Here is a 22,975-nt window from a genome sequence, read left to right on the forward strand (position 1 = left end):
TAGTTCACGGTTGAGAATTGAGGCACCAAAGACGATTTCGAAACGTCGCGGAACATATGAGATGTTTCGAGGGTTGAAATTGGGATTTCAGGCTCGTGCTCATGTCAAGAGGTATAAGACCTCCGACGAGTTTCTTAGCTTGCAAACTAAGGGAGAAATGCTCAATCGTTGAGCTTGTGCTCAAATTGTCTGAGTACAACAATCACTTGAATCGAGTGGGATTTAATCTTCCAGATGAGTTAGTGATGTTTCTCCAAAGTCATTGCTACCAAGCTGCTAGAGCTTCGTGATGAACTATAACATATCAGGGATACATATGATGATCCTTGAAATATTCGCGATGTTTGACGCTGCGAAAGTAGAAATCAAGAAGGAGCATCAATTGTTGATGGTTAGTGAAACCACTAGTTTCAAGAAGGGCAAGGGCAAGAAGGGATACTTCATGAAACAGCAAATCAGTTGCTGCTCTAGTGAAGAAACCCAAGGTTGAACCCAAAACCCGAGACTAAGTGCTTCTGTAATGTGAGGAACAATCATTGAAGCAGAACTACCCTAGATACTTGGTAGATGAGAAGGCTGGCAAGGTTGACAGAAGTATATTGGATATACATTGTATTAAATGTGTACTTTACTAGTACTCCTAGTAGCACCAGGGTATTAAGATACCGGTTCGGTTGCTAAGTGTTAGTAACTCGAAATAAAAAGCTATGAAATAAACGGAGACTGGCTAAAGGTGAGATGACGATATATGTTGGAAGTGTTTCCAAGCTTGATGTGATCAAGCATCGCATGCTCCCTCTACCATCAAGATTGGTGTTAAACCTAAATAATTGTTATTTGGTGTTTGCGTTGAGCATAGACATGATTGGATTATGTTTATCGCAATACGGTTATTCATTTAAGGAGAATAATGGTTACTCTGTTTATTTGAATAATACCTTCAATGGTCTTGCACCTAAAATGAATGGTTTATTGAATCTCGATCATAGTGATACACATGTTCATGCCAAAAGATATAAGATAGTGATGATAGTACCACATACTTGTGGCACTGCCATTTGAGTCATATTGGTATAAAATGCATGAAGAAGCTCCATGTTGATGGATCTTTGGACTCACTCGTTTTTGAAAAGATTGAGACATGCGAACCATGTCTATTGGTGTATACGCATGAAGAAACTCCATGCAGATTGATCGTTTGAGCTCACTTGATTTTGAATCACTTGAGACATGCAAATCATACCACATGGGCAAGATGACTGAAAGTCTCGTTTTCAGTAAAATGGAACAAGAAAGCAACTTGTTGGAAGTAATACATTTTGATGTGTGCAGTCCAATGAGTGTTGAGGCACGCAGTCACAGATGATTTGAGTAGATACTGAGTATATTTACTTGATGAAACACAAGTCTGAATTATTGAATGGTTCAAGTAATTTCAGAGTAAAATTGAAGATCGTCGTGACAAGAGGATAAAATGTCTATGATATGATCATAGAGATGAATATCTGAGTTGCGAGTTTGGTACACAATTGAGACATTATTTTGTTTCACAACTAACACCGCCTGGAACACCATAGTGTGATGGTGTGTCCGAACATCATAGATGCACCCCATTGGATATGGGGCATACCATGATGTCTCTTATCGAATTACCACTATCGTTCATGGGTTAGGCATTAGATACAACCACATTCACTTTAAATAGGGCACCACGTAATTCCGTTGAGACGACACCGTATGAACTATGGTTTGGAGAAACCTAAGTTGTCGTTTCTTAAAAGTTTGGGGCTGCGACGCTTATGTGAAAAAGTTTCAGGTTGATAAACTCGAACCCAAAGCGGATAAATGCATCTTCATAGGACACCCAAAAACAGTTGTGTATACCTCCTATCTCAGATCCAGAAGCAAAAGGGATTGTTTCTACTAACGGGTCCTTTCTCGAGGAAAAGTTTCTCTCGAAAGAATTGAGTGGGAGGATGGTGGAGACTTGATATGTTTATTGAACCGTCACTACAACTAGTGTGTAGCAGGGCACAGGAAGTTGTTCCTGTGGCACCTACACCAATTGAAGTGGAAGCTGATGATAGTGATCATGAAGCCTCGGATCAAGTCACTGCCGAACCTCGTAGGATGACAAGGACGTGTACTGCTTCAGAGTGGTACGGCAATCCTGTCTTGGAGGTCATGTTGCTAGACAACAATGAACCTAAGAGCTATGGAGAAGCGATGGTGGGCCCGGATTCCGACAAATGGCTCGAGGCCATAAAATCCGAGAGAGGATCCATGTATGAAAACAAAGTGTAGACTTTGGCAGAACTACCCGATGGTCGTAAGGCTGTTGAGTACAGATGGATTTTAGAAGGAAGACGGGCAATGATGGTAAGTGTCACCATTAAGAAAGCTCGACTTGTCGTTAAGATGTTTTCCGACAAGTTCAAGGAGTTGACTGTGATGAGACTTTCTCACTCGTAGCGATGCTAAAGAGTCTGTTGGAATTATATTAGCAGTTACTACATGATTTATGAAATCTTGCAGATAGGATGTCAAAACATTGTTTCCTCGATGATATTCTTGAGGAAAAGTTGTATGTGATACAACCAAAAGGTTTTGTCAATCCTAAAAGATGCTAACAAGTATGCAAAGCTCCAGCAATCCTTCTAAGGACTGGAGTAAGCATCTCGGAGTTGGAATATACGCTTTGATAAGATAATCAAAGATTTTGGGTTTATACAAAGTTTATGAGAAACTTGTACTTCCAAAGAAGTGAGTGGGAGCACTATAGAATTTCTGATGAGTATATGTTATTAACATATTGTTGATCAGAAATGATGTAGAATTTCTGGACAGCATATAGGGTTATTTGAAAAGTGTTTTTCAATGGAAAACCTGGATTAAGCTACTTGAACATTGAGCATCAAGATCTATAAGGATATATCAAAAACGCTTAATAGTACTTTCAAATAAATACATACCGTGACAAGATTTTGAAGGAATTTAAAACAGATCGGCAAAGAAGGAGTTCTTGGCTGTGTTATAAGGTGTGAATATTGAGTAAGACTCAAGACATGACCAGGGCAGAAGAGAGAGAAAGGACGAAGGTCGTCCCCTATGCTTCAGACGTAGGCTCTATAGTATGCTATGATGTGTACCGCACCTGAAGTGTGCCTTTCCATGAGTCAGTCAAGGGGTACAACAGTGATCCAGGAATAGATCACAGGACAGCGGTCAAACTTAACCTTAGTAACTAGTGGACTAAGGAATTTTCTCGGTTATGGAGGTGGTAAAAGAGTTCGTCGTAAAGGGTTACGCCGATGCAAACTTTGACACTAATCCGGATTATTCTGAGTAGTAAACCGGATTCGTATAGTAGAACAGTTATTTGGAATAGCTCCAAATAGAGCGTGGTAGCTGCATCTAGGAGATGACATAGAGATTTGCAAAGCACACACGGATCTGAAAGGTTCAGATCCGTTGACTAATAACCTCTCTCACAAGCGAGATATGATCAAACCCCATGGGTGTCGATTCATTACAATCACATAGTGATGTGAACTAGATTATTGACTCTAGTGCAAGTGGGAGACTGTTGGAAATATGCCCTAGAGGCAATAATAAAATGGTTATTATTGTATTTCCTGGTTCATGATAATTGTCTATTATTCATGCTATAATTGTATTGACCGGAAACCGCAATACATGTGTGAATACATAGACCACAACATGTCCCTAGTGAGCCTCTACTTGACTAGCTCATTGATCAACAGATGGTCATGGTTTCCTGACCATGGACATTGGATGTCATTGATAACGGGATCACATCATTAGGAGAATGATGTGATGGACAAGACCCAATCCTAAGCATAGCACAAGATCGTGTAGTTCGTTTGCTAAAAGCTTTTCTAATGTCAAGTATCATTTCCTTAGACCATGAGATTGTGCAACTCCCGGATACCGTAGGAATGCTTTGGGTGTGCCAAACATCACAACGTAACTGGGTGGCTATAAAGGTGCACTACGGGTATCTCCGAAAGTGTTTGTTGGGTTGGCACGAATCGAGACTGGGATTTGTCACTCCGTGAGACGGAGAGGTATCTCTGGGCCCACTCGGTAATGCATCATCATAATGAGCTCAATGTGACTAAGTAGTTAGTCACGGGATCATGCATTACGGAACGAGTAAAGTGACTTGCTGGTAACGAGATTGAATGAGGTATTGGGATACCGACGATCGAATCTTGGGCAAGTAACATACCAATTGACAAAGGGAATTGCATACGGGATTGCTTGAATCCTTTACATCATGGTTCATCCGATGAGATCATCGTGGAACATGTGGGAGCCAACATGGGTATCCAGATCCCGCTGTTGGTTATTGACCGGAGAACGTCTCGGTTATGTCTGCATGGTTCCCGAACCCGTAGGGTCTACACACTTAAGGTTCGATGACGCTAGGGTTATAAAGGAAGTTTGAATGTGGTTACCGAATGTTGTTCGGAGTCCCGGATGAGATCCCGGACGTCACGAGGAGTTCCGGAATGGTCCGGAGGTAAAGATTTATATATGGGAAGTCCTGTTTTGGTCAACGGAAAAGTTTTGGGTGCTATCGGTAACGTACCGGGACCACCGGGAGGGTCCCGAGGGTCCACCAGGTGGGGCCACCGGCCCCAGAGGGCTGCGTGGCCAAGTGTGGGAGGAGACCAGCCCCAGGTGGGCTGGTGCGCCCCCCCCCCCCACCAGGGCCCAAGGCGAAGAGAGAAGGGAAAGGGGGGAAACCCTAGGCTCAGATGGGCCTAAGGCCCACCTAGTGGTGCGCCCTCCTCTCTCCCCCCTTGGCCACCCCTCCAAGTCCCATCTAGGGCTGGCCGCCACCCCTAGAGGTGGAAACCTAGGTCGGGGCGCAGCCCCTCCCTTTCCCCTATATATAGTGGGAGTTTGGGGCTGCCATACACATGAGAACATCTCCCTCTTGGCGCAGCCCTACCCCTCTCCCTCCTCGTCTCTTGCGGTGCTTGGCGAAGCCCTGCTGGAGTGCCACGCTCCTCCATCACCACCACGCCGTTGTGCTGCTGCTGGACGGAGTCTTCCCAACCTCTCCCTCTCTCCTTGCTGGATCAAGGCATGGGAGACGTCACCGGGCTGCACGTGTGTTGAACGCGGAGGCGCCGTTGTTCGGCCCTTAGATCGGAATCGACCGTGATCTGAATCGCCACGAGTACGACTACCTCATCCGCGTTCTTGTAACGCTTCCGCTTAGCGATCTTCAAGGGTATGAAGATGCACTCCCCTCTCTCTCGTTGCTAGTCTCTCCATAGATTGATCTTGGTGATGCGTAGAAAATTTTAAATTTCTGCTACGTTCCCCAACAAATAGTGATCTAGGAGTAGATCACTGGACAGTGGTCAAAATTTTCCTTAGTGGAATAAGGATATGTTTCTCGATTATGGAGGTGACAAAAGGTTCGTCGTAAAAGGTTACGTCGATGCAAGTTTTGACACTGATCGAGATGATTCTAAATCTCAATCTGGATACATATTGAAAGTGGGAGCTATTAGCTAGAGTAGCTCCGTGCAGAGCATTGTAGACATAGAAATTTGCAAAATACTTACGGATCTGAATGTGACAGACCCGTTGACTAAAATTATCTCACAAGCAAAACATGATCACACCTTAGTACTCTTTGGGTGTTAATCACATAGCAATGTGAACTAGATTATTGACTCTAGTAAACCCTTTGGGTGTTAGTCACATGACGATGTGAACTATGGGTGTTAATCACATGGTGATGTGAACTATTGATGTTAAATCACATGGCGATGTGATGTAGATTATTGACTCTAGTGCAAGTGGGAGACTGAAGGAAATATATGCCCTAGAGGCAATAATAAAGTTATCATTTATTTCCTTATATCATGATAAATGTTTATTATTCATGCTAGAATTGTATTAACCGGAAACATAATACTTGTGTGAATACATAGACAAACAAAGTGTCACTAGTATGCCTCTACTTGACTAGCTCGTTGAATCAAAGATGGTTAAGTTTCCTAGCCATAGACATGAGTTGTCATTTGATTAACGGGATCACATCATTAGGAGAATGATGTGATTGACTTGACCCATTCCGTTAGCTCAGCACCTGATTGTTTAGTATTCTGTTATTGCTTTCTTCATGACTTATACATGTTCCTATGACTATGAGATTATGCAACTCCTGTTTACCGGAGGAACACTTTATGTGCTACCAAACGTCACAACGTAACTGGGTGATTATAAAGGTGCTCTAGAGGTGTCTCTGACGGTACTTGTTGGGTTGGCGTATTTCGATATTAGGATTTGTCACTCCGGTTGTCGGAGAGGTATCTCTGGGCCCACTCGGTAATGCACATCACTATAAGCCTTGCAAGCACTGTAACTAATGAGTTAGTTGCGGGATGATGTATTACGGAATGAGTAAAGAGACTTGCCAGTAACGAGATTGAACTAGGTATTGAGATACCGACGATCGAATCTCGGGCAAGTAACATACCGATGACAAAGGGAACAACGTATGTTGTTATGCGGTTTGACCGATAAAGATCTTCGTAGAATATGTGGGAGCCAATATGAGCATCTAGGTTCCGCTATTGGTTATTGACCGGAGACGTGTCTCGGTCATGTCTACATAGTTCTCGAACCCGTAGGGTCCGCACGCTTAAAGTTCGATGACGGTTATATTATGAGTTTATGTGTTTTGATGTACCGAAGGTAGTTCGGAGTCCCGGATGAGATCGGGGACATGACGAGGAGTCTCAAAATGGCCGAGACGTAACGATCGATATATTGGACGACTATATTCGGACTTCGGAAAGGTTCCGAGTGATTCGGGTATTTATCGGAGTACCGGAGAGTTACGGGAATTCGCCGGGGAGAAGTATTGGGCCTTATTGGGCCATACGGGAATGGAGGAGAGAGGCCAAAAGGAAGGAGGCGCGCACCCCCCCCCCCCTCTGGTCCGAATTGGACAAGGGGTGCAGCCCCCTTTTCCTTCTCCCTCTCCCCCTCTTTTCTTCTCTCCTACTCCAACAAAGAAAGGAGGAGTCCTACTCCCTGTGGGAGTAGGACTCCCCCCTTGGCGCGCCCTCCTCCTTGGCCGGCCGCCTCCCCCCTTTCTCCTTTATATACGGGGGCAGGGGGCACCCCATAGACACAACAATTGATCGTTTGATCTTTTAGCCGTGTGCGGTGCCCCCCTCCACCATAGTCCACCTCGATAATACTGTAGCGGTGCCTAGGCGAAGCCCTGCGCCGGTAGAACATCATCATCATCACCACGCCGTCGTGCTGACGAAACTCTCCCTCAACACTTGGCTGGATCGGAGTTCGAGGGACGTCATCAGGCTGAACGTGTGCTGAACTCGGAGGTGCCGTACGTTCGGTACTTGGATCGGTCGGATCATGAAGACGTACGACTACATCAACCGCGTTGTGATAACGCTTCCGCTTTCGGTCTACGAGGGTACGTGGACATACTCCCCCCTCTCGTTGCTATGCATCACCATGATCTTGCGTGTGCGTAGGAATTTTTTTGAAATTACTACGTTCCCCAACAGGCCGTACACAGGGCCACTCTCTGGTCCTTCCAGCTGAGTTAATCCAACTATATATAATTGTGCCTGTGCATGTCCATCCAACTATATATACTTGTGCAGTTGATTTAGATAAATCAAGTTTCATGTGCCATGCATGTCGATAATCTTTTTTATTTATAAATTAATAGAGTCAAACTCTACGAGCTCTCTGTTTTCTTTCATATAAAAGTACTCCACGCATTTATTGTCCCTTTCCAGAACACTGTTTGCGGATAAATCAGGCTAGTCTAGAACCATGCGTGTTTCACATAAACCTTTATCAACATACATATCTGCAAACTGTATGATCTATCTAAACCTTTGTCCTTTTTCTCCTTTGCTGCCCGTGGGCATGCTTGTGCTGCTGTACAGACTTGTTTGTGCATGGAGTTGTGCTTGCAATGTAGGGTCTAGAGGCATGTATAAGGCACAAACGACAGCTCAATGGCAATTTTCTTTTATAAATGGGAAGAAGACGTTTGGACTCTTTTCCTTTTGTGAGAAGGGATCTTTCGTTTTATGCTAAACTGAACATGCTTGGTTTATGGTGCCCATCCAGACTCTCATTTTGCTTTTGTTTCATGATCAGGTTCTCAGGCAACCAGAGAAGCAAGATGAACCAATTTGGACAAACTATTGGCCATTCAAAAACTGGGTGATCATGACATCATCAAGAGCAATTCATATGTATGACAACATCATACTCAGTGGTCTGTAAAAATATAACTAATTGTGAGCTATTGCACAAGTACCATGTGTGCATTATGTTTGTTGCAAAATTATGGTGTTGCTGTGAAAGATCACGGATGAGATATTATTGATTCCAAGTCATGTTGTTTATGAGAAATCATGTTGTTGCTGTGATATAATTGATATTGTTGTGACGAGATATTGATCTAAAGTTAGGCAAAAGTTATGTCGTTGCTGTGAAGAATTGCTGCAGAATTATTCTCCTATAGCAAGTTCTTTTTACTACGATGTTGTTTTACTTCTAAAGATTGCATTTTTTACACATTTGCACTATCTTATTCTGAATATGGGAATCCCTCCCTACCAAACAAGTTTTTCATATGGAGGGGATTGTGGCTAGAGGGGTTTAGAGGGTTTCAAGGGGATCTGAGGGGATTGGGTGGAACAAGGGGATTCACCAAATCCCCTGAAATCCCCTCCTCCCCAAACCTCCCAAATCCACTCCTACCAAACAAGGCCTAAAGAGCATATCACTATGCGGCGATGGGCCGTTTGAAGCTTCGGGTGATTTGGAACTTAGTGCTCTTTCCCTCTATATGTCACCTATTAATTAATGTATTGGTTGTGTGCTGATATGTTTGTAATGCCTCTAAACTGAAATTATGTGCCAAATTTTGCTAACATTTAGTTGTTTACAATTGTTTTACTTCGAATATGAGCACCTAAGTGAATCCCAAATATCATATTTAGTACTCCCTCCGTTCACAAATATTGTTCTAACTTCTTTTATGAATTGGATGTATATATAGAGGCGGTTTTGTGTATCTGCACTCATTTCAGAATGCATATGGTGCATATTGAAATATTCAAAACATATTATATCGGAATTACTTGTCGCATAAATGGATGTATCTAAACGTATTTTAGTTCTAGATATATCTATTTCCGAGACAAGTAATTCCGAACGGAGGGAGTACAAATATATAAGAGCATGCATACATACAAGATTTACCTATTGGTCGTTCCATCTCGCAGAGAACAAGATATAGCCTTTGCCATTCCTATTTGGCGCTTGTAAACGGTACAGTACAGGGCCCCCACGCGCGATTCTATGGTTGGCCCATGTAAGATTTGGGGTTTCCGGAAGCATCTCCATGCTTTCAGCCAATTATTATTATTTTCTTCACTGGTTTATCTATATGCTTATTTGGTCTTTTTTATTTCCCTTTTTCTTCTATTGTTTTCTTTCTTTATTTCATGTTTTTTCAAATTCACAAGTGTTTTCGAATTCAAGAACATTTTTTGAATTCAGGATATTTTTCTTGAAATCGTGATTTTTTTTTCAAATTGGCGATATTTTTTCAAAATTTGTGAACTTTTTTCAGGTTTTGTGAACCTTTTTCAAACTAGCAAACATTTCAAAGTCATGACCTTTCTCAAATTCACGATTTGTTTTTGTCAGAATTCATGTACTTTTTTTTAATTCATGAACAATTTACAAAAAAAAGTTTTTTCAGATCAACGTTTTTTCAAATCAATGAACAATTTGTGTAAAAATAACGTTTTTTCAGATCCACGTTTTTTTTCAAATCCATGAACATGGTTTCAAATTGTTAAAAATCAATTTTTTGTTTCCACAAAGTCAATGGTCAACCAGTGAACCAGAGCCCAGAGGGCAACCCGCTTATTGGGCTGGCCGAACCGATTAGCGCGCGAGGCCTGTGCGTCTTTTCACTGACGCGGCGGTCAAGGTTTGGACGCGCTGCGGTGACAAAAGAGAGCCGAAAGCCTAGCCCAATAAGCAAGACGGGTCCAGGTCATCTACGTTTGGTCCAACCCAAGGAACCAACGAGGTGCACCGGGAAAACCGAAACTATTCCGACTCCGAACAGGCATGCAACTCCCAGTTCGACATGGTTACCAGCATAACTAGTTTTTAGGGAGAGATCTATATATACACATACCACGGACACGTTGACGATCGAGCCTTTGGTTGCTGATGATGAATCACGCCGTGATTGATCATCAATTGAACTAGAAGCAATCCCAGAACCAAGCTTCGGTCGGTCGGTAGGTAGGTCGACGTTCGATGGCGTCTACGTTGTCTTCCTCCGAGCTGGCGGACGACGGAGCAGTCCTAGTCCCCGCTCCCGATCCGCTCGTCCACGTCGCCTTCAACCAGCACGGCACACACTTTGTCGCGGCCACAGCGACCGGCTTCTATGTATTTTCCTGCCACCCTCTCGAGCGTGTCATGCGCCGGCTCGGCTCCGACGGCTGCACGTTCAATTTCAATGTGACCTCTGCCCAGCTTCTCACGCGGTCTCAGCTGGCCGTCGCCACGCGGAGGCCCAACGACGTCAGCGGCGCCGTCGACGACCACGTCATCGACTTCTGGAACGGCATGTGCAAGCCCAAGGACGCCAGGACCAACACCGTCAGGAGCCCGTGCGGCGCCGTCGGCGGCTTCCGCCTGCGGGGCGACCACATGCTCGTCGCCGGCGAGGGGACGGCCACGCTGTTCGACGGCGTCCACTGGGAGAAAGAGGTGACGACGGGGCCGAACCCGCTAGGGCTGTGCGCGATGGAGGAGCCGAATGGGCCTGCGACGCTCGTCTACGCCCTGCCGCTGCCGGAGGCGGGGTCGGTGCAGGTCCGCCGGCGCGGCAGGGCCGGCAGCGTCAGCGTGCGCGCGCACGGCTCGGGCGTGGCGTGCCTCGCGCTGTCCCGCGACGGACGGCTGCTCGCCACCGCTGGCTCCCGGGGCACACTCCTGCGCATCTTCAGCACCGCCGACGGCACCAAGCTGCAAGAGGTATGTACTACTTATGTCTCAAAGCTTGTCTTCTTTTCGATCCTGAACTACTGCCTACTCTGCAATTTTGACCTCAAACTTTGATCCTGAAACTTTGAAATGGCAATTTGAAAAGACAGATTCACTACTCCATACATGTGTATTCGTACTTCTTACTAAGAAGTTTTTCCAATAGTTAATCTAGAAAAAAATCTCGGAATTAGTAACAGTAATAATCCTAAGAAAGGATTAATAATAATCAAACACATACACACATGTCGTAATTTTATGAAAAGGTCTGTCTAGGACACATCTAGATGTGACATAGTTACGTCACATCTAAGCTGATGTACACTTTATTTGTGGTCTATTTTTTCTTTTTAGTTTTTTTTTTCTATTTCTTGTTGTTGCATTATATATTTGTGGGAGCTTAGATGTGACATCCTTAAATAACATCTAGATATGAATTAGACAAACTGTTTATGAAACATGTCCTAATCTCACTAAGAAGTTTTTCTAAAATTTGGGTTTTCTTTCCAAAGAAATAATTTTATGAATTTTACTTGCTTGATCGTAAGCGCAACACATACACACATGTCGTTCTAGCATGCTTTTGGTGAGAAATCCCCCATTTATATTTTGTCGTATCAATCATTAATTTTACATAGAAGGCTAGTATGATTTTTTTTTGTGGCAGATAATTTGATGCGTGAGGTCCGCTCCAAATTTCAACTCATTTGGATATCTGAGCAGCTCTCGGCAAAGAAGACAAATCGGGTCAAAACAGTTCGTGAAAAATAAACTTTTTTACAGACCCCGATTTTGTCTTTTTTGCAGAGAGCTGCTCAAATGTCCAAACGAGTTGAAATTTGCAGCAAACCTCACACATCAAATTATATACCACACAATTTTTTTTGGATTTTTTTGAATTTTTCTAGTATTTATTTTGATTTTTTTCGTCGGAGCGGGTGCTGCTGAGCCCGGGAGCCAAATTGGCCTTCTCCTAGCCTGAAAATCCGCATCTGAGCGGGAGCATCTGAGCCCGGGCTCAGATGCGGATTTTCGGGCTAGTACCAACTGAAATCCTATAATATACTATATATAAAGTATGAAAAATACATCTAAATATGTATTTTCTTTTCCAAAATTGTATTGGACAAGATCCAACTTGATTTTTACCTCTTTAGAATCCAGATTGTTTTAATCCATTTTTATTAGAGTGTCAGATAAGCATGTGGATAGATGCTTTTAGAACACATGAGATGGTGGGAGTTGGGGGTTCAATTAGAAGATCACGTGGCAGAATCCTATGGGTTCAAAGCTTTATCCAACATATGATAATAATGCTCGGATTTGCCATCTCTTGACTATTGGATGGGCATATCCAACGACTTATATTTAAAGCTATCGGCACACTATATAGTGTATAGAACTAAATAAGTGATCCACCTAAATCTATTATATTATGCTACTTCTATTCAATAAATATTTTAAGATATACAATCATTATAAATAAAGTAAAATCATTAACACGTCCAGTTCCAAATAATAATGCTCCATATAATCGAATTTCACTGAAATATATTGCAACTTATTCCGACAGCACATTCGGATATCATCTAGTTACATTTAGAACTGTAATACATTGGAATTTCATCTCGTTCACATGGTGGTGTTCTTGACACACTTGTTGTAGCTAAGGAGAGGCACCGACGGAGCAGACATTCACTGCATTGCCTTCTCCCCAGACTCCAAATGGCTGGCGGTATCCAGCGACAAGGCAACGGTGCACGTCTTCAGCATTGACGACTTCAACCTTACAAGCTTGACGCCTGAGGATGACCATGCCGGCGATGATCTTCTGGCGGCACCACCAGTACCATCTTTTCCTACACCTGCAACAACCAACCAGAGCTCATCACGAATGTCATTCTTGAAAGGTCGGTGAATATTCCTACATGTTAACTGGTAAAATTAACGTTTTTCTCTACATTTTTTTACTCGATCGGAATCTTAACTTAACACTTCACTCCTCATGAACACACAGGCTACCTGCCGACGTATTTCAGTTCAAAGTGGTCGTTTGCTCAGTTCCGGATCCCTAACGCCTGGACCAAGTGCTCGGTGGCGTTCGACCAGAGACACCCCAACACCATTACCATCGTCTGCATGGACAAACGGTGCGTTGAAGAAGCTAAAATCACTCTCTCAATGTTATATTGACACACGTGTGCAACATGTTGTCACACACACACATGTGGCATGCTGTATCACACGCTCGCGCGAGCTTACCTCCCACTTCTTTATCCATTTTGTTTAGAAGTTTCTGAGATGATAGCATAACGTTACATGCTGACAACGACTGTCATGGTGTGCGTGCAGGTTCTACCACTGTGAGTTCGACCCGGTGAAAGGAGGCGACATGGTGCCGGGGGTGTACCACGAGAACTTCATGGACCTGTGAAGGGATTAGGGACGCAAGGCAGCAAGACACTTCTTTAGGTCCAGTTGGAAGCCAATATACTTTCAAGTTGATGATGTCTAGATTTTTCTAGGTAGAATACCTCTATGGTGTTGTATGAATCATGACTTCTTTGACATTTTGATCATCTTTGTTTTTAATGAATATACTCCCTCCGTCCGGAAAAGCTTGTCGCTTAAATGAATGTATCCAGTACTAACTTGATGCTAAATACATCCATTTAAGGGATAAGTTTGGGACAAATTTTTTCGGACGGAGTGAGTACATGCAACTCACCCGCATAATTCGAAAAGAAAAAAAGAATTATACAGCACCAAGGTCCAGGTCGCTCCCTCGGGCGGCCCGGGAGCGAACCCTAGCCGCCGCCAGCGCAGGCCCCTCCTCCCCTCGCCGCCGCCGGCGGACGTCGCCGGGCGAAGCCCGCGCGGCTCGGCGGCGGCGGGGCCCTTCCCTCCTCCAGCTCGAGCAGGGGTAGCGCGGGCCGTTCGTTCGGGCGGGAACTCGGCGCGGCGCTCGCGCGGGTACGCGCACCGGCGAGGGTAGCCGACGGCGTGGCGAGGGCGCACAAGGCGCGGCGCGGACGCGTTCGATTTCCGGCGGCGTAGATCGGACGCTGGGCCGGGAATGGCGGGCGGGGAGGCTCGGCTCCCTGTGGCGTGGTGCAGGCGGAGTGTGACGGATCTGAGGTTGCGCCTCCGGCGGGTGGCGGCCGCGGGAGCGTCGTCGGCAGGCCCCGGGGCTGCGGCCTGGTGGTTTCTGCCCGACGAGTTTGGGTGGGGTTGCGGTCCCCCCCTCCTGCCTCCTGGATCTCTGTCACCATGGTTCTGGCTGCGTCGGCTGCGGGCGGCGGATGGGATGCCGGGGCGGCTGTGGTGCGGGCGTCTCGGCGGCGCCCGATCCAGATCTGAAGGCCTCCGTCTACTTCAACCAAGGCTGCCTCCGATGGTCCTGCTTTGGGCGGCCTTTGTCGCCGGAGTTGTACCTGTTTGGCGGCTGGAGGTGGGAGGTGGCTCCGGAGAAATCCGAGGCCAGCAGTGCTGGCCACGACGGCGGCGACTCCCGAGGGCGCCGTACCCTTCTTGTAGGCGCCGTCTAGGTTGCCGCCTTCCCCTCTTCCTTCCATCCAGCTCGTATGCCAGGCGAAAGCCCAAATCCTTGCCAGATCGAGCGACAGCGGCGCTCCGGGCGTCGTCACCTTCTTGGGGGTGTCGTTCGTGGTGAGCTTGGGGTGGATGTGATGCTTTGGTTGCTTGGCGGCGGTTGGTGGCGTGGTCGGAGTTCGTCTGGTGGCGGTGCGTTGGCGCTCTGCCGCCTATGTGCTCAGCCTCGGAGTCCTCCTTCCACGGTGCTTGGTCTTCAGCAGCCCTGCCGGACTCGGCGGAGCGGTGCTTCATCCTACTCATTGATGGCGGCGTATCTCGGCGGCGTGGCGCATGGAGATTCGGCGTTCGATGTGTGATGATGGACTCGCGCAGGAGGACGAAGTTGTCTGGTGTCGTGGTGACGTCGATGGCTGAGTGGCCAGACAAGGTAGAAGCCTCAATATTTGCTCTGAAGACGGACCTGTGGAAGATGGCGGCGACGACACACGAGTGCGTCGGACCGGTTTGTACCCCAGACCCGGTATGTGGCTCGGCTGGGGCTTCCGGCTTTTGATGTTAGGCTTAGGTGAGTGGTCTGGGTAGTGGCCCAGCTAGCACCCCTTCATCATTTTGATGTTAGGCTTAGATGAGTGGTCTGGGTAGTGGCCCAGCTAGCACGCCTTCATCATTTAAATAGGAGTAGCGGCCTATGTTGCCAAGATGGCGGAGTCAGACATATTGTTGTAATACTTTGTAAGGTCCTTGAGAATAATCAATAAAGTGGCCACATGCATCTCCCAGATGCAGAGGCCGGGGGTCATCCTCTTCTTCTAAAAAAAAAGCACCAAGGTGCAACCACTAGTCCTACGGCGTGACGCTCATGGAGCCTACCGCATCACAGTTTCCACCTTCATGTGTCGTTAATGCCTCCGCTTTGCCGCGTTCTGTCTTTTCTCTGCCTTTTGTTGCTCATCAGTGCACTACCGCCATTTTAATCTGCTAGCCAAGTTCAAGTTGGGGCGTTGAAGTGCTCAGATAAAGCCTTCTCCTAAGGTTGTCGGGGTGCACATTATATGTCCGTTACCCCGTGCAATCTCGTCGTCCTTAACATCGTCGTAATTTTGTTGCCGATGACCGTCGGGAACTCGGGATCTCTCATGTCGTGATGCAGCTAGCTGCTAATTAGCAGCACCCCTAATGTCTACTTTATCTATTTCAAAATATAAGGTGTTTTAGTTTTTTTTTACCGGAACGACAGGTGCTCTGCCTTTTCATTTAAGTAGAGGGCAAACTGTACAATCTGAGAAAGCCTCAGCAAGAAACTCAAAAGAAAGGGGTCCGGTGCTGCACAAAACAGCCCGGCTGTACATGCCTCACAAGACTACTCCCTGGCCTCCATAAGGAGGCCTAAATCATCCCTAATGAGCAAGCAGACACCCTCAGCTAACTTCTGCTCGTTCTGAAAGATGCGTTTGTTCCTTTCGTTTCAAATGTTCCAGGCCACATAAGTCGCTGCCACACATTCATCTATCACCTCCCCTTTTCGCCTGAGCAGGAATGTTTTGTCCCACCAATCATTAATCGAGGTTGCCATTCCGTGCAACTGCCGCCGCCTTGGGGTACTTGGATGCCATTCCGTGCCATACCGTCTTGGCATAGGAGGATCTCAAGATAAGATGACCAGCCGATTCAATGATCTGATCGCAAGCACAGCAAACATCTTGATGATCCCATCCTCTTCTAAGCAGCCTATGAGTCGTCCAATGTCTGTTTTGAAGCAAAGTCCAGATAAAGGATTTTATTGTTGATTCGCTTCGGGTCTTCCATATGCTTAACAGGCGAGGCATTGGGAGGTGCGTGATGAAGTGCTGCTCATACGCCGATTTGGCAGAGTACATTTCATTAGCAGTGAGGGTCCAACTAATCACATCGGTGGTGCCACTGAGTTGAACTTGCTGGACCTTGTGCCAAAGAAGGGCAAAGGAGCGAAGCTGGTCGGCTGAGTTCAGCTGCTGCAAGCCCATCATCCATTTCCCATCGTGGAGAGCATCCGCAACAGTGGTCCGTTTGTGACGAGCAAGGCGAAACAGCAGGGGCGCCACCTCCATTGGAGCAGCTCCATCCATCCATCGATGAGTCCAGAAAAGGGCTCGTGAGCCGTCGCCGATGGAGACTTTTGTGCAACCTTTGAAGAGCTGCAAGTCAGGAATATCACACGGAGTTGGTGTCCCTTTCCACAGCCTATCTTGGTTATCCCATTCGAACCAAGGCCACCTAAATCTCAGTGCTCTGCTGAAGGCGGTAAGATCTTTGATGCCAAGTCCACCGACAGCCTTGGGTGCACAGATGCGTTTCCAATTTACCAAGCACTTCCCACCATGAGCCTCCTCATCGGCGTTCCATAGGAAATTCGTTTTCATCTTGTCAAGCTTTTTAACAAACCATTTGTACGGAGCAAAAATCATCAAAAAATATGTTACCATGTTTGTAAGGATAGAATTGATCAAAGATAAACGGCCGGTCCTCTGAAGCAGCTTTCCTTTCCATGCCCTCAATCTGGCAGCCCCTTTGTCCAGCAACGGTTGCAGATCAATGCGTCTCAACTTGCGGAAGGAGAGTGGTAGTGCCAGATAGTTGCAAGGAAGAACACCATGCACCCCTCCGAAACCTTGGGTTAGGCCCTGAACATCGAGATTGTGGCATTGTATTGGGTATATGACACTCTTTGCCTCATTCACTTTTAGACCCGAAATTTCCCCAAATCTTGTCAAGATACGCCTCAGGCCCCCCAATTCAGAGGGGCAAGGGTTAACAAATAGGGCAGCATCATCCGCATAGAAGCTTGTCCTTAGCCGGGCTGCACGTAGCGGAATAGGTGACAAAATGTTGACCTGTGAGCCTATCAAAACGTCATATATTTTAGAACGGAGGCTCCACAATTTCACAAAAAAAAAAATTTGAATTTTCATACGGGGTGGATTTCGTCGACAGTTGTAGTCTGCTTACGTGTGCGCTGCAAGTTACAGAGTCCGGCTCCAACCATGCAAAGTTTTTTTTTTATTTCTGCGGGACCAAACATGCAAAACTTGTCACGGTCGGTTAAACGTAGTTATGGTTACCAAATTCCGTACGAGCGGCTTAAATCACGGTCACGGACGCGTCGATCGAGCCATCGACCCGAGCTAGGGTGCGCAGCGTACATACGTCGTCGCCGCCGTGCTGATCGATTCATCACGTAGCTAGGTTTCGACTTCAATTGATCGACAATGGTGTCTTCGTCGTCGTCCCCCGCGGCCAGCGCCGAAGCCGACTCCCCGATCGTCCACGTCGCCTTCAGCAGCGGTGCCTCCCACTTCGTCGCGTCCACGGCCACCGGGTTCCACGTCTTCTCCTGCGACGAGTCGGTCGAGCGCGTCCGCTACAAGTCCATCGCCGACGTCTCGGACGGCGCCGAGGTGACCTCCGCCGAGATGCTCACGTGGTCGCGCCTGGCCGTCGTGACCCGGGAGACGGGCGGCGCCGAGCACGAGGCGATCTACTTTTTTGACGAGAGCAAGAAGGCGATACGCATCAGCTCGGACAAGACCCCCGGCCTCGGTGTCGTGGGCGGGATCCGCCTTCTCGGGGACCGTGCGCTCATCGCCGGCCAGAAGATGGCGATGCTGGTCGTCAGGGCCACATCAAGAACTCGGAGCTGGTCGCGACGGGCCCGAACCCGCTGGGGCTGTGCGCGCTGGCGGTTGACCGCCGAGCGGCGACGTTCATGTACGCCCTGCCGCGGCCGGAGAAGGGCGCGGTGCAGGTCTGCCGGAGCGGCCAGCTCGGCAGCGTCGACGTGCGCGCGCACGCGTCGAGCCTGTCGTGCATCGCGCTCTCCCGCGACGGCCGGCTGCTCGCCACGGCCGGCTCCAAGGGCACGCTCGTGCGCATCTTCAGCACCGACGACGGCACCATGGTGCAAGAGGTATCCAACGCTTCTACTTCTCGCTACGCATCTGTTTAAGTTTTTTTTCCTTGAAAATCTACCTTTGTGGTACAAGATTTTCAAATCTGTTGCATACGAGTCGTTTTGCCTCTTTCATTTCATATACATCGATTTTGCCCCTTACATTTCATATACCTACTCCCTCCGTCGTTTTGCCTCTTTCATTTCATATTCATACGAGTCGTTTTGCCTCTTTCATTTCATATACATACTCCCTCCGTCCCGAAATGCCGAAATGTAAGACGTTAGACTTTCATTTCATATACATCGATTTTCATGTTCGGTCGTGTTCTTGACTTGCCTACATGCAGCTAAGGAGAGGTATTGACAGAGCAGACATCCACTGCGTCGCCTTCTCGCTGGAATCCCAATGGCTGGCCGTCTCCAGCGACAAGGGGACGGTGCACGTTTTCCCGGTCGCTAGCGTCAACAAGGCGACCGAGGGCGGCGGCGACGACAGCGATAACATGCCGGTAACACCACCGGCAGCGGCAGCGGCACCGGCAACAGCCAAGCAGGGATCGTCGCTATCATTCTTGAAAGGTGCAACGCCGGCCGGTTCTCCTACAAGGCTGCAAGAACCTACCTATTTAACGCACCTTCATGCAAGAACTGACGAGCCAATGTGGTAATTTGTTAAAAGTGCTTTCTGCATGCATCTTGTGCAGGTTACTTGCCGAGCTACTTCAGCTCGGAGTGGTCGCTGGCTCAGGTCCGGCTCCGTGAAGGCGTCGACTACACGGTGGAGTTCTGGCGGCACCACCCCAACACCATCCTCATCGCCGGCACGGACGGAAGGTGCGTATGTCCCCTCCTTTTCTTTTCTTATACTCCCTTCGTTTCTAAATTTAAGGCCTTCTAGAGATTTCAATACAAACTACATACGGGTGTATATAGATATATGTTAGAGTATAGCTTCATTTATTTTACTTCGCGTGTGGTCCATATTGAAATCTTTAAAATGACTTATATTTAGGAATAGAGGAATTATATAGTGGCGTAGAACAGAATGTTGGCATGATCCGTGAACTGGTCTTTTTTTTGTCACTGCAATGGTTCGTGCGTGCAGCTTCTACCGGTGCCGTTTTGACCCCGTGAACGCGGGCGAGATGAAGGAGCTGGAGCACGAGAGATTCATTAAGAAGATCAAGGAGTGAGACAGCAAGAGAGAAATATCCCAGTCCAGTAGGAGGCTTAGCCAGTTCACCTTTATATATATACACGATGTGTACAATGCAATGGCTTAGAGAGGTGTTTGCAAAAGTAAATCAGTTTTGGCTTAAGCATCGGTGCTTGTTTCTAATGCTTAATTAAAGAAGTGGCCAGGGGTTGAAATTAAAATTTGGGCCGGTCACTTCTTTTTGACAACTGGCTAGCCACCGGCGAGGGCAAAAGCAGCCCGCCTAGGGGTCTGACACTGCTTGCATACATCACTAGGGGTCTGAATACATCAAAACGCGCACCCCACCAATGAATTTAGTGTTATTTAAGAAGTAAGAAAACGAAGAGAAAAACGAAAATAGACAATGAGAAATTTTGCACACAATACACTACACATATATGTGCTTTTTAAAAATATATGCAGGAATAAAAATATAATAGTGGAATTGGAAGCATTGGTAGTACTCATTAAAAAAGAAATAAAAACTATAAAATAAATAATAATATAGTATTCTAATCCAAGAACGAAAAGGAGTTGGTGGCATTGGTATTACCCGTTAAGAAGAAAGAAATTAAAAAAAACTGAAAGAAGAAATGACACAGTTTACACATAATTGTGGATTTTTTGCAAAAAAAGAAGTTTTTCAAAGAATGAGTGAATCAGATTGCACTTTTCTTAATATGCAAAGAACAAAAATTTAATAGTGCATTTTTCACACTATAGTATAATTTGCATACATATTGTATAATATTGCATGTGTACTTACACAAAAAGTGAAATTTTCATAGTAAAAGTTTCCACATATAAAACTAAAAAAATCAAAATAATGAAATTTTCTAAAAAAGAATGAATTAGTGGCAGTGGTGTTACCCTTTAAGAAGAAAGGAAATGAAAAAAAAAACTGAAACAAGCGATGAAAATTTTAGCACACAGTTTACACAAAAATTCTATAAAGGAGTAGGATTTTCTATCATAGTTTGCCACAAAACTAGTTAAGGTTTTCAACGCTATAAAAGTTTCAGAGACAACATATTTTTTATCATGTCAAAAAGTAATATATTTTTTAGAATTGTTAACAATACAATCAAATCGAATGTTGAATAATCAAACTCAAAGACACTGATCGAGTTGGGAGCCAGGGATCGGCTAGTGGCACCATTAAGCCCAAAATGCTAGCTTGGCTTGGATCCAATTCAATTCTTTTATTGCATCCACTTAAATTCAACCAGGCCAAAATAAAAAAAACTGAAGATAGTTCTTGACCAAAGAACTTGGCCATGACACTTTTTTGGATCGGAGGATAAAAAGTAGACCATAGTAAATAGTGATTACTAAAAGGAAAAAAACAGCGAATCTTTCACACATCAATATCCTGCAAAAATGCTTGCAAAGAGGGTTAGGAGGGTATGAAAGCACCAATCATCTGTTGGGGAACGCAGTATTTCAAATTTTATACCTACGATCAAGATCTATCTATGTGATGCATAGCAACGAGCGGGAGAGTGTGTCCACGTACCCTCGTAGACCGAAAGCGGAAGCGTTAAGTAACGCAGTTGAAGTAGTCGAACGTCTTCGCGATCCAACCGATCAAGTACCGAACGTCCGACACCTCCGCGATCTGCACACGTTCAGCTCGGTGACGTCCCTCGTACTCTTGATCCAGCTGAGGCGGAGGGAGAGTTTCGTCAGCACGACGGCGTGATGACGGTGATGATGAAGTTACCGACGCAGGGCTTCGCCTAAGCACTACAACGATATGACCGAGGTGAAAATCTGTGGAGGGGGGCACCGCACATGGCTAAGACAACTATCAACTTGTGTGTTCTAGGGTGCCCCCTGCCCCTGTATATAAAGGAGCAAGGGGGAGGCCGGCCGGCCCTCATAGGCGCGCCAAGGGGGGAGGAATCCTCCTCCTAGTAGGAGTAGGACTCCCCCCTTTCCTAGTCCTACTAGGAGAAGAAGGAAGGAGGGGGAAAGAGAAGGAAGGAGGGGGCGCCGCCCCTCCCCCTAGTCCAATTCGGACTAGGCCCATGGGGGGGCGCGGGGCCAGCCCTTGGCAGCCCCTCTCTCTCCCCTGGGCCCAATAAGGCCCATTACTTCTCCGGTGGTTCCGATAACCCTTCCGGCTGTAGCGACCAGACCTCAAATAGTCTGTGCTGTTGTGCACCAGTGTCATCCCTGGATCAGTAATGCTGACACGCACAGTACAAATGGAGGATTTATAACAGAGTAGCAATCACACACTTATTACAACGAATATCTCCAAGGAGAATAAGTATGATAAATATGGCTTAAGGCCATCTAAATACGATAACAGCGGAAGACTTGGAAGATAAGTGAGTCCATCAACTCCAGCGGCATCACTGAGTATAAGACCACGACCTAAGGCACCTTACTCGTCGTCTGAAAAGTCTGCAACATGAAACGTTGCAGCCCGAAAACGGGTCAGCACATGGAATATGCTGGCAATGTAACACATAGAGAGTGATGAACAATAATAATGCTATGCTACATGCATATATGGCTGGTGGAAAGCTCTATGGTTAAAGTTTTTGCAGAAAGCCAATTTTTCCCTACTGCAAAGGAATAAATTTTATTTAACTATCATGGTGGTTGTTAAACATTGAGATGGTTGACAGCATCTCAATCCCAATAAAAAAAATCATCATTAACCCAACAAAATTAATTAAAAGTAACATGGTGATGAGATTCAAATGATAATCCAGGTACTAGATACTCAAATTGTCCATAACCGGGGACACGGCTAACCATGATTAGTTTGTATACTCTGCAGAGGTTTGCGCACTTTTCCCCACAAGACTCGATCGCCTCCGCTTGATTCTCGCACTACATGATGTTTGAGAAACGGATGACCGAGACACAGCCTTTCAGGAACAATCACTCTTTACTCTGGGTGGACAGTTACACCTACTTTCCCCTACATCTGCTAGCCCACCTCTTCAAGAGATCATGTAACCTACTCAACTATGCTAGAGCCCATAATAGCTTGTGGCTGCACACGGAAGTCTCTAGCATGAATAATCTTATGATCCCTTTGAGCCTGGGTGGCGGTCCTTATACAAACAGACAACACTGGATTCTCCAGGTGCCTCAATCCACCCATATGTGAGTTTTAGTTGCCACCTTAAGTAAACCATTATTAATAATCTCAC

The 22,975-nt window shown here is 46.2% G+C and overlaps 2 protein-coding genes across 2 annotated transcripts; both read left to right on the forward strand.

Annotated features, from left to right (window-relative positions):
- Window positions 1-10,386: 10,386 nt before the first annotated feature.
- Window positions 10,387-13,701, forward strand: LOC141041954 (autophagy-related protein 18d-like). The gene is made up of 5 exons (XM_073509531.1): window positions 10,387-10,845; window positions 10,951-11,112; window positions 12,788-13,031; window positions 13,139-13,271; window positions 13,474-13,701. Exons 1-5 carry the CDS (start codon window positions 10,387-10,389, stop codon window positions 13,553-13,555), a joined length of 1,080 nt encoding a protein of 359 aa, XP_073365632.1. The 3' UTR covers window positions 13,556-13,701.
- Window positions 13,702-17,921: 4,220 nt separating this feature from the next.
- Window positions 17,922-19,797, forward strand: LOC109769621 (autophagy-related protein 18a-like). Its single transcript, XM_073506871.1, has 5 exons — window positions 17,922-18,252; window positions 18,306-18,619; window positions 18,952-19,183; window positions 19,309-19,438; window positions 19,710-19,797. Exons 1-5 carry the CDS (start codon window positions 17,922-17,924, stop codon window positions 19,795-19,797), a joined length of 1,095 nt encoding a protein of 364 aa, XP_073362972.1.
- The last annotated feature ends 3,178 nt before the right edge of the window (window positions 19,798-22,975 follow it).

This window comes from Aegilops tauschii, chromosome 2 (assembly GCF_002575655.3).
Source record: "Aegilops tauschii subsp. strangulata cultivar AL8/78 chromosome 2, Aet v6.0, whole genome shotgun sequence".
NCBI lineage: Eukaryota > Viridiplantae > Streptophyta > Magnoliopsida > Poales > Poaceae > Aegilops > Aegilops tauschii.

Coding starts and splice junctions, on each gene's coding strand:
- LOC141041954 (XM_073509531.1), top strand. CDS start 10,387: ATGGCGTCTACGTTGTCTTCCTCCGAGCTGGCGGACGACGGAGCAGTC. Junction 10,846..10,950: donor GCGTCCACTGGGAGAAAGAG/GTGACGACGGGG, acceptor GGGTCGGTGCAG/GTCCGCCGGCGCGGCAGGGC. Junction 11,113..12,787: donor ACGGCACCAAGCTGCAAGAG/GTATGTACTACT, acceptor CACTTGTTGTAG/CTAAGGAGAGGCACCGACGG.
- LOC109769621 (XM_073506871.1), top strand. CDS start 17,922: ATGGTGTCTTCGTCGTCGTCCCCCGCGGCCAGCGCCGAAGCCGACTCC. Junction 18,253..18,305: donor GGACAAGACCCCCGGCCTCG/GTGTCGTGGGCG, acceptor ATCGCCGGCCAG/AAGATGGCGATGCTGGTCGT. Junction 19,184..19,308: donor GTCGCTATCATTCTTGAAAG/GTGCAACGCCGG, acceptor CATCTTGTGCAG/GTTACTTGCCGAGCTACTTC.